This window comes from Stigmatopora argus, chromosome 2 (assembly GCF_051989625.1).
Source record: "Stigmatopora argus isolate UIUO_Sarg chromosome 2, RoL_Sarg_1.0, whole genome shotgun sequence".
In the NCBI taxonomy this organism is placed as follows: domain Eukaryota; kingdom Metazoa; phylum Chordata; class Actinopteri; order Syngnathiformes; family Syngnathidae; genus Stigmatopora; species Stigmatopora argus.
In genome coordinates this window covers 19,213,276-19,225,384 of record NC_135388.1, presented here as the reverse complement: position 1 = coordinate 19,225,384, position 12,109 = coordinate 19,213,276, and the positions used below count along the sequence as shown (strand labels likewise).

Here is a 12,109-nt window from a genome sequence, read left to right as displayed (position 1 = left end):
ACCTCTGCCGATAACTGCCCTTATAAACAAAATGACAAAGCAGAGCGTGCCAAATTACAAGAAAGCTAGCCTTTAGTTGAAATTAAATGGGTGGCTGCAATACTCGCTGATGCCTCATTTATCATCCACCCTTCATTTTCCATACTGATTATCCTCATAAGGGTGGAGGGTTGTTGGATCTGAGCATGTGACTGGTTGCCAATCAAATTCATTCATTTAATTAATATTAAGTTATCAAATCAGTTATAAAGTCAATATATTAAATTTTTGACAGTATTGGCCTCGTTTTCCATTCATTTATTATGTATTCAATGTTCAACTCCAATATATTAGCAATTCATAACTTGCAGATTCACCAAATCATTGATTTAAAAATATAAACTTTTTAAAAATGTCTCAAAGGGCTTTAGCTTTTTGGAAAATATATGTAATGCATTTTCATTACATCAATTTTACACTGATTTCCTTTATTTATGGTCAGACCTGGTCCTCATCACATAGCAGTGGTGTGCCGTCAGGGCCTTCAAGGCCTTCTCTGCTGGCCTAAGAAATATCTGAATCACAGACTGATGTTAATTATATTTTGTCCATGAATACTTATTAAATAATTCCAAATTGTCTGTTAGCTTCCTTTCATTGCTTTCCCCCCTGATTGCACTGCTTCCAGATGTGTGTTTTCATATTGAAGCATTTAACAATCACATTTCAGCCATATTTGTTGCCATGGTCAGAAATCTGCCTCAAGGCCTTCACAATCAGTTCTGCAGGCTCTGCTGCATTAAACAAGCATCGATATGACTGTTGCTTTAACCAATCAGAATTCGATTTGGTGACACCAAGGACTTCTCGCAGGCGTAGGGATACGTCATTGCTTTCACCAACTATGATTGGCTAGGGATAGAGTGGACGAGCCAGAGCTAGAGATACCAGAGCTGTATCTGGAGCGAGCTGCACAAGCAAATATATTGTTGTGTTGATTTAATAGCGGTTTTTTTCAACCCGCAATGGCTGAAGGAGGAGAAGAAATGGATTTGTTTGCAGATTTACTGTCAAAGCCATTTTCAAGATGGACTTTTCAAGAAAAAAAGCTGGACATCATTAAGAAAGGTCGGACAACTCCAAATCAAGCAAGCCTGTCACAACCGGGAACGAACATTTTCAGCACTAAATCGAATAAAAACGTATGCCAGAAATACTACAGGACAGGCTCGACTTTCAGCATTAGCTTCGATGGCGATAAAAAAGAAGGAGGAAAGAAAGGAGGATGGATATTGTGTACAGTTAAAAAGGATTTTTGGTGAGTAAAATATGGCTATATTCCTAAATAATATTTCAATTGTATGAGGTTATTATTGATTGGATTGGATAACTTTATTCATCCCGTATTCGGGAAATTTCATTGTGACAGTAGCAAGAGGGTGAGAATGCAGATACAGGAAAGGCATAGTTACACATAGTTACAAGTTAGACAGTACACTCTCAAAGGCCGCAGAACAACAAAGCAAAAGCACAAAGTACAAAGCAAAGCAAAGTAAATAAGATCATTAAGAATGACCAAATCAAATCATTAAGACAGAAAAGCAGCAAAAACACAAAACAAGCAAGAGTGGACGGAGCTACCGACACCGGCTGTCACTTGAACGGCGCCATCTTGGTTGCGGTAGCAAAAACGGATGCAGACTCAAGAAAAAGATGTTGTAAAGATGATTTTTTAATGTGTCGCAGCTATAGCTGCAATAGAGGTTTTACAGCCATAAAATAGTTTTTGAGGGTTGGATTGATTCCGACAGCTGAAGGCGTCACTAGGAAATTCACGGACCACCACTGTCACATGGTATGGATTCCACTTTACAGCTTCTAACAAAGCTGAAGCAATTTTACTATTCTACATCTGCCATCCCGACAAATGCCTGTATGATGTCCCTATGATGTAAACCCGTTTAGTTTGCAGATGCAATTTACTGTGTTCAAAGGGGCACTGCAAAGGTGAGTAAAAGGTATAACAGTTGATAAACACACTCAGATTTTAGCATCCGCATCAAATAGAAAAAGCAATCTTCTACAGAAAATGATATTGCTTTCTGAAGGTATGGCATATGGGAAATTGAATGGGACTCTGTTCATCTGCTGTCAACATCAGATAGTTTGGGATTTTCAAGCAAGTGTGCTGCAATTAATGTGATTCGATGATGCCTGCCCAATAATGCATTTCAAGAATGAATGTTATCTCTGCTAAAATGACACTCTGTTTATCTTTCACATAAACATGCAGAACTCAATGGTATGCTGCAGCTATTTGCAGTAATCTTGTACCAGCAGGTTATAATTTGCATATGTATCCATTAAGGTAAACTCCGAGAGCGACAATTTGCTGGGGCACTTGTCACATCAAATGTTTGCAAATTTATCAATAATTTTTTCCAGCTTCCATCACATGGCTAAAGAGGCTTTTTAAGCCTCAAATATTGTAAGATTCATACATAATTCATTTTCAGAATGGTTTCTATTTTTTTCTTATTTTTATTACACAAGCAGTAGTAATCATAATTAACATTTTTGACTACAGTACTTACATTTGCCACTGGCCTCACGTCTGCAGTCACTTTTCATGATAATATTTGTCCAGCCATTATATTTGCATTGCCAAAGCAATTCCTTTACAACATTATCTTCATTAAAAAAAGTAAAACATCAACGTGCCACCTCATGGTGTAGGCGTACACTCGCCTGACTTCAGTGTGTGCAAGCATGGGATTGATTCCCGCTTGATGATTGTATGATTGTGTGAGCGAATAGTTGTCTGTCTCTCTATGGTTCCTACGGCTGACTGGCGACGACTCTAGGGTGTAGTAAGCCTTTCACCCGCAGCTCGCTGGGAAAGCAACCTCCACAACCCTTGGGATAAATGGTATGGAAGATGAATTAATTAATATAACATCAACTTTATCCTTTCAATTATTACAAACATAGAAAAGCAGCCATTTACACTTAGAAGTTTGAAGTTTTGAATTAACCAATTTGCATGTTTATAGAACGGCTGGGTACAAAAAAAGAAAACACAAGCACAGGGAGAGTACATGCTACTTTAAGGAAGGGAGCTTAGAATTAAACCCCAACTTCAGCTGTTGGCAAATCACATTAATTCACAAATGGGTTAAGGAAGCCTGCAGTTCACGAAAATAATGCCCAGCCTTTCATTCATTTGTTTGGTGAAATACTAAAATATTGGAAACATTGCACTATTTTTTTACTGATAACACCACTCCTGCCTCATTCACCTTTTGAAAAGAACCTTAATAGCTACCATCAATTTTACTATATTTAACTTAATTGTGCACATGTGCCATCGTATTGATTGTCATATCAGAAAATAGATACTCATACCATTGAGAGGCCAAATGCAAACAAACGAGCGACACATCCAGAAAAGGCAACTTTGGTCATTTGGAAGTAAAATTCCGTGAAGTAAGAATTTCTTTGCCTGTAAATGGAGTCAGTCGAATGGTGGCGAGTTGAAGGGCAACAGGTGGTGTGGCGACCCGCAATTGTGACCAAATCTGATCCTAATGATGATGAATGTTCTCAAAATACAGATGAAATTAGTGTTATTGAATCGCGATAATTAAAATGATTTGCATGATTACAGTCTTCCCTCAATTATCGCGACTTCACTAATCGGGAAATTCCTCCTTCACGATTTTTTTCTGCTATTAATTATATTTATTTTTTTAAGTTCATAAAAATTCGAAAATCCACACTGAAACTCGTAAGCGGAAGCCACTCCTGCTACTAGGACTCAGCACTGAAAAAAAGTAGTTATAATAGGGGTGACCCTACTTCGCGATTGTCATGTCTAGTCTACATGGACCGCGATATTCGAGGGATTACTGTACATTGACTCATTTTCCCAGGGCTGTCTCTGCATTGTCTTCTCATGACCCTTGGCTGAATCAAATATGCCATGTAATTATGTTGCAGTGAAATTTATCTTTAGTTTTCATTGACAGTGTGTTCAACACCCATCTACAACAAGCAATGAAACAGATAATGTTTTATAGAGTGCTGGTCGACCTTTTACATCCTTTTATTAAAGTTTTTGTTAGGCTTTTGTAAGGAAATCAGCAATCCTTAACTTGTTAAATTCAAATGTAGAATTGGCTTCCATTTTATTGAATTATTTTTAACACACCATTGTTTTCATATACATAAATATTATGTGCCGTTGGAGTCAACGTGGCAGCTCTGCATATCACATGGTCCCTATTGCTATATAGATAATATCGACACGGTGTATCAATAAAAGCGGGACCGTGTGTGTATCGCACAAAGGCAAATCCCACACATAGTGCTTTCCCTGTCAGAGGTGATAAGCATCATGCACCACGAAGCTGCAGATTGATCAGCCCGGCTCAAATCCTGCATGAAGACAGGGTAAGGGCGGAGGGCCGGGTGGGATGCCGAGACAAAGCAAAATATCGCATCTACATTAAAAAGCCGTCTCCCTCTACCACAAATCCTGTTATTTCCGAGATGCCCATTCAAAAGGAGTTGAAGTGTAAGCTTTCGCAAAAAAATCTCCATTATTTACTGGCTTCATGTCTATTTTACTGTCTTACCGAAGCAGGGTCAGGGAGGATGGAGGAGTCCTATAGAAACAACACACACTTAATGATATCACAGGCTTGAGCGCTTTCGTGGGGGTGGGGCATTCAAATGGGTGAAATTATGGTGATGGTCTTGACGTGGTGGATGAATGGCAATGTTAGGTAGAGTGATGACACTATAGCATTCGATAATTGGCTAAAGATTTATGCTGCAGGTTCAGGTTCAGATTATGGCTGTATTAGCCATCAGCTGGTCTCTTCTCAAACTCTCCTCGCCATTTGTATTGTTTTTTGTTGTTGTTTTTGTTTTATTTAGAAAGTCATAATTAGGGTTGGGTATTGTTTGGGTTTCATCTGATATCACTTTCTAGTTTGTTACTTATAAAATGCTTCCGGTTCCGCACATCCGCGTAAGGGTTGCGGGGGCCGCCGGAGCCATCCCATCTGATTTCGAGTGTAACAACCAAAAAACAAAATTGATACCAGGTTTTGGTACGCAACCTTAGCTGTAATCTCTGTCAGAATGCATGACATTCAGAGCCACACCCCTCTTCTGCTGCCAACGTTTTCATTTGACGCTGTTCAAAATTTATTGGCACCAATAGCAATTGAAAAACAAGCCATTACATTTCATTGAATTATGAGGTAGTGATGAAGTGACTTGGCTAAATGCAAGGAAAACATGGCTACTGTTCATAGCTTTGCACTTAATGGTGAAAAGTGTCGGGAAAATGCAGGCTTGCTAAGTGAATTTCCCGAGTGCGGGATGAATCTAAATTTAAATATAATAGTTTGCCCAGTTCTCTTTTACAATGCATGGTGAACTCCAGTGATGTAGACCATAAGTGGATAAGAGGTGTTTTAATTGTTATTTTCTCATACTATGGCTAAATTTTCACCGCTCAGTATGATGCGCAAATTAAAGTACAGTATTTTTAAACATACATTTATGCTGTATCCCAACGATTGCAGTTACAGATGCTTTTCCTCTCCCTTCAATTAGAGCTTGGTTGCATGGGTGTAAATCGTGGCAGGGGCGTGGCTCGTGTTTTTTGGATCACAGCTGAGATCTAATAATGACGGCAAGCTCACCGAGCTAAATCAGTACACATGATTTTCTTCTCATTCATTCATTTTCTGCACTGCTTATCTTCACAAGGGATGCAGGGGGTGCTGGAGACTATCCCAACTGCTTCGGGCACGAGGCGGGGGACACCCTGAATTGGTGGCCAGCCAACTGCAGGGCACGCAGTGACAAACAACCATTCGTGCTCACACTCATAACTAGGGGCAATTTAGAGTGTTCAAACAGCCTGCCATGCATGTTTTTGAAATGTGGGAGGAAACCGGAGAGAACATGCAAACTCCACACAGGAGGGCAGCCCTGGGATCGAACCCAGAACTGTGAGGCCAACACCCTAACCACTCATCTGCCAGGCCGCCTTGAATGAAACTATGAATATGAAAATTAAGCGTAATGAGTTGCTTAACTGATGATCCATTTAAGGATCCAAGTTAAATCACGCTGAGGAATTCCACACTCATTATACACTTATTACCACTCAATGTGAAGGATCTAGTTGCATGGCTCTCTCAGTCGTTGGTCTAGTAGCAAATATGTTGGTGTATAGTGCTCTGCTTTTATTAATATCTAACTATTTAAATAGACTGATCATGACTTCTGTGATCGTCCACTGTGGGTATGGAGTAAAACAACTGACATAGTTAAAAGTATGTTTTGAGATCCTTTATTGTACTTAAAATTCACTTTTAAAAAAACTTGCCTATTGAATTATTAACACTGAGTTATAAATGGCTCACAAAAGAAACAGTGAAAACATTCATGTATTCCATGCCTAAAGAATGTTGCCTTTCTAAAGAAAGCTTTATGTTGAGTACTGACTGCTCTCCCATTGTCCATCCTCTGAATAACAAAATAATACATTCTACAGTTTTGAAGACCATCAGGTCTTTAAAAAACGGAGATCTGCCTTTGTTACACATTATCTGTGTTCAGCTAACTCCACCCTGCTTCTAGTTTATCCATCTTGACATTAAATGAATATACGTGAATTGGCCATGGATGGCGCCTTTGTTCTGCCGGGGAAGCATATGTGATGTGCAGCTCAAGGAAGCTCTGGACGTGGATATCAATGCCCGTGTCTGTGTTGTAGCGTGTTAGCATCATTTTTAAAAATCTGCGTGACCTACCTACATACTGTACAGTAAAACATGTAAAGAAATCCATGTCGTTCATAATTGTAAGCTGAGATCACCTTCAGCAACCATTCCAGCATTCCATGCAGCTCCTCTACAATAAGAGTGAATTGTTAATATACATGTGTATATACGCCTCACTTTTCCAAGCCTTTAGGATCCTGTATGGGGCTGCACCTCATGCTTATAGTTGTCATGTTTTCGTCTCGCTAAAGGTCATGCTGCTTTGAAGCAGCGGTAAAGAATAATTGGACTTTTGTTTTGCTCCTAGCCCTAGAAGTGTTTTGTCAATCGGTGTAGTAAATATATTATAGAACATTTACAAGTCATATTGCACATATCCCTGAAGAACATCTAAAATAGATGTCTTTATGATTCTTTTCTTGTTTGCTTATCGTACGGTCCGCGTTTATGGTAAATATTAGCTCCCATTCTTCAATAATTCTCTCAGAAGTGAATATTTGGTGAATATTAAATACCTAACGGACTTCAAACTGAAAGAAAAGGAACCATTGTAAACAGTAGGATGTGAAAGGATGTGCATGCCAATCACTTTGTTTGAAAAGAATGAAATTAAAACATCTAATTGCATTTCCGAATGCAGGAATATACTCAGGAAGGTGTTTGAAAGGATCCTGGTGAGCATATTCCACAGACTTGTCAAACTCATTGTAGTTCATGGGCCACATGCAGCCTAATTTGTTGTCTAGTGAGCCAGACCAGTAACGTCATTGCATAATGAATATGAGTAATAAGAGAGTGTTCTCATCTTCCTTATTATGCAAATCAATACACGGATAATATGAAAATCTTAATATTTAGTGGCCCTTTGAATTAAACATTAAGAGCAACATCAGATTCCTTAAGAGAGGGGTAGGCAAACCAGTCCTCGCGTGCTACTGTGAGTGCAGGTTTTTGTTCCAACCAATCCTGCTGAAAGAAGAAGCATCTGACTGCAATCCACTGATTGCACTTCTAAGATACCAGATTGGTGGAAAGATTTCCACTAATAGGTTGGAACGAAAACCCGCACCCACTACGGCCCTTTCTGGAATAGTTTGCCCACCCTGCCTGAAGAGAAAATTTATTCAATTTGCATTCTGCGTGTGTTTTCTAATTGATCGCAGAAGAGTTACCAGATGATAACAAGAAAATGGTTCATAAACCTTGCACTCCTCAACCTATATATATTAGTTTTTGTCTTGTTTTCCTCTTAAATGAAGCAACCAGGAGTTGCTGATGTTACACCCTGCATTCGATCTTGAGACACAGGGGGAAATAATCAGAACAGCGAGATGTTGTTGTTACTTCAATCCAAACTTTTACTGTAATCAATTAACACAAAAACCCATAACATACAATTAAACCCATATATATACATTATCAACACGTTAGAACCCAAAACATAATGTACAATTACACCTATATATATAAATATATATATATTCAACACTTTAGAACCCAAAACCCAATGCACACACACACTCGTTCAACACACGGTCATAACTTGTTATATCTTTTACTTTTACAACTTCTAGTAGTCCTACTATTATTCAACAGGGCAAACAATGCAATATCAATAATATAACATCATTTCTATGACCGTTATAGACACTGTCAACGATAATGGTGGCCGAAGGTAGCGTGCTAAATACTATTCCATGTGCGTGACCCGAGACTCTCACATTCACGCCCGTATTTCAAAAGTAAATAAACATTAATAACCATTATCTCTTTTCTCACACACTAAACAGTGCATATTACAAACCCCAAACTCAAACAGCCTTTACAACAAACAGCATACCTTGACACACAGGGGGAAATAATCAGAACAGCGAGATGTTGTTGTTACTTCAATCCAAACTTTTACTGTAATGATTCAACACACCTCCCGTGCCTCAAGCTATTTGCTAAGACATCAATAATCGAATACCGATCTACTTTAACATGCCCCACACTTGCCATGTGGATCCAAGGATCACCAATCGAACACCGATACACACATTCAATCCAAACTCGTCATAGCTTCTTTACATGCAATCGTTAATAAATCAAACACTCTAGCATGTCACACTAATAAATCAAACACTCTAGTATGTCACACTCTCCCCCACAAAAACAAATGTCGTCCCGACATCAGTATATTCCAAATATCTTCCCCTTGTTGGTTGTAATGCTGAACAGTCTAGCGAACTTGTCATTTCACATCCTCTTCTGTAAACTGATACTCATGAAAACTCCAGGCGGCAAGGGCCACAGTTCAAATATAATCCACAACTCGTACGGTCCACGTTCACTGGATGGAAACTGTAATCACAGTCGTAACAGTCCATGTTCGCATAATACATGCCACCCTTGTAGGCTCAAGCCCGTTGGAGTCCATACATAAAGGGTGGTTGAATGTAATATGGCTGCAGGTGTCCTAACCAAGGAACCACTCCTGGTGCAGGGTAAGAAGGTAGCAGCTGATGTGGTGACTGAGTACTATAACAGGAGGGGACACCAAGCTGATCATAGGTCGTTCGTCGTGGTGGATGTCTCTCCCTTCTTGGCCGTTCATAAGTCAACGCCTCAGGTTCATTCACACCGGTTGGCGGAGAGGTCTCTGATAAATGATCATCACGAGGATCTTCAACAGCCAGATTTGTTCCCTCACCAGGCAGGTCCTCCCGCTGATAGTCATCTTCTCGTTGTACTGGTCCGGAAGCAGGGCCCTTCACTCCGAGTCTCTGATTCGCTGGCAGTGGCCTGTGCTCAGACTCCATCCCTTGGGCATCTCTCTCATTTAGCACCTGGAGGGGCTCGTAGTGAAAGTCATCTTCGTAACCACTGTCTTGGTCTGTCTCTTGAAGATGAGATACCGGCTGCTGTTTATTTCTCTCCATACTCTTGTCAATTTTTCCTCCTTCTGGTGTCAGGTTTTTTATCAGGATGCGCTCTCCTGGTTGTAGCACGGAGCTCCTCACTTTGGTGTCATAGTGCTTTTTACCTCGTTCTGCAGCTTTTCGTACACTCACGGTGGCAATGGTGTACGCCTCCTCCATCCCTTGTCTCCCTTTCTCCACTTTGGCCTTGTATAACTCCAGCTTGTCAGCTTTGATTGCGCGTTCTCTCAGCGCATCCAGTTCATCGCGATAGGCGCGGGCTGCACGGGCGTCTACGAGCAGCCTCAAATTCTCCTGCTGGAGCCTCTTTATTTCTTCCTCCATGTTTTCCTGCTTGTGTCTGTTGTCCAGCAGTTGTTCATTCCTCTCTTCTAGCTCTTGTCTAAGTCGTCTGATCTTTGCCTTTGAATCGGCAGGTTCCACCATCAGGTGTTGCTGAGTTCCCACCTGCTGCTGTTGCATGCTGGGAGGATTGACGATGGCCAGTGGACTGGGTGTGCCACAAAGCACACGAACCACACCTTCCCTTTCCCGAGTTAGCTCTGCTATAGTCTCTTCTTTTAGTGGTCTGCCTCCTCGGATTTTACATCCCGCTTGGAAATGTTCTCCACTCCCACACCGATAACAATGTGTGCACTTCACATCTCGCCCTCCCTGCTGACAAGCACAACACCTTCTTGGGACATAAGCAGGGCGGCTAGTGTTCCAGGGGGGTGCTGGGGGCTTGCTGTAGTAATTTTGTTTTGCAAAAGGTGGTTGGGGCTCCCTAACTGGTCTTCTAACTGAAGGTGGGAGGTAGGACTGAGGCTGAAACATAGCCTGCTGTAGTGTCTCTCTGATCTGAGCTATCTCTGCACTGAGATCTTTAAGAGAAGCAACACTTGCCTTAAGTTCAGTCAACTCCGCTCGTACCTCACGGGACACTTTTGGTTTTTCTTCTCCAGGGCAATTGGTAGGTCGTAGTTCTTCTGAGTGCACCTTGCTAATATGTGTCGCTGCCTGTGGGGTACTAAACTTCTTTTTATTTCTCCTTTCTGTTTCATTAGCACAGGCTACATTTAACCGCTCTAGCAAAAGCTCATCTGAAGTCTTACAGTTCAGCAAGAGAGGCTGCATATCTACTCTAACACTGTCACTCTGGAGACCAGTGAGTATCGTGTGCAAGCACATACGCTGGACTAAACTTTGGTTGTACTGGATTCCTGATTCTGATTCTCGAGATGCAAACAGTACCTTCTGCCTAAGAACTAAGACTCGCATTAAGAAACTTTGAGGAGTCTCTTTGATATGCTGCACTTCTGAAGCTAACTGCACATAGAGGTCGGTAGCACTCCTTTCCTGAAAATGAGCGCGTAGGATGCGTTTGAGTGTGGGAAGAGTGAGGTTAGGTTTCTCTTCCAAATAATTACGTAGCTGCAAACTGGGGGAGATAGCTCTGATAACTGCATCAATAATTTCCACATCTAGGTAACCCCTATTCAGTCCATTTTCAATTTGATGAATAAGGCTGGAGAATGTCAGCTTGTCCCTTTGGCCTGGTTCACCTATCTGGCCAGCAATTTTGAAGTCCTTGCGCCAGTATGAGCTTGGCTGGGGCAAAGTTATTGGAGTCTCTTCCAATCTTGATCCTTGCTTTTCGTTTTCATCTCTTTTGACTTCATGCTTCATATCTGATATTTTCTCTTTCAGTTTCAACAATTCAGACATGCCTTCATCCTCTACTTCCTCTAGTTCTTCTCTTTCTAGGTACTTTACAATGTGAGCCACTAATGATAGACGCGATTTCCGTTTAACACTTCTTAATATGTTAAGAAAATCACATATTTCCAGTAGGTTATTTTCCGTCAGGTTGTTCAATGTTCCTACCACCTCTTCGAGTAACTGTTCCATTTTGTTGACGATCTAGGAGCTCTGTTGACTGTACAGGAGTGAACTCTGAACTGGCACGTCTTTACTGTCCATCTGATGATCTCGTAGGCCTCAGATGACAAGTACTCAACCGCCAACTTCCAGTTCTTCTTAAACAGCAACACCTCCTCTCACTGCCATCTGCCTGGTTTGTAGTGTTTGGGGGGATTTAGCTGGCTCAGAATTCAGTGAGCAGGTCTTGGACACTGGACATCTGAACAGCAATCCCAGCGGTGCCTCCAAAATGTTACACCCTGCATTCGATCTTGACACACAGGGGGAAATAATCAGAACAGTGAGATGTTGTTGTTAGTTCAATCCAACTTTTACTGTAATGATTCAACACACCTCCCGTGCCTCAAGCTATTTGCTAAGACATCAATAATCGAATACCGATCTACTTTAACATGCCCCACACTTGCCATGTGGATCCAAGGATCACCAATCGAACACCGATACACACATTCAATCCAAACTCGTCATAGCTTCTTTACA

At 40.9% G+C, this 12,109-nt stretch overlaps 2 protein-coding genes across 6 annotated transcripts in view; one reads left to right on the top strand and one right to left on the bottom strand.

Annotated features, from left to right (window-relative positions):
• igdcc3 (immunoglobulin superfamily, DCC subclass, member 3) overlaps positions 1-12,109 on the top strand; it is a 66,413-nt gene that overhangs the window by 32,613 nt on the left and 21,691 nt on the right. The window lies entirely within an intron of this gene.
• LOC144070684 (uncharacterized) lies at positions 8,061-11,197 on the bottom strand. The gene is made up of 2 exons (XM_077595104.1): positions 8,626-11,197; positions 8,061-8,081 (listed from the first exon to the last, which is right to left on the bottom strand). The coding sequence occupies exon 1, from the start codon at positions 10,964-10,966 to the stop codon at positions 9,185-9,187; it is 1,782 nt and encodes a 593-aa protein (XP_077451230.1). The 5' UTR covers positions 10,967-11,197; the 3' UTR covers positions 8,061-8,081; positions 8,626-9,184.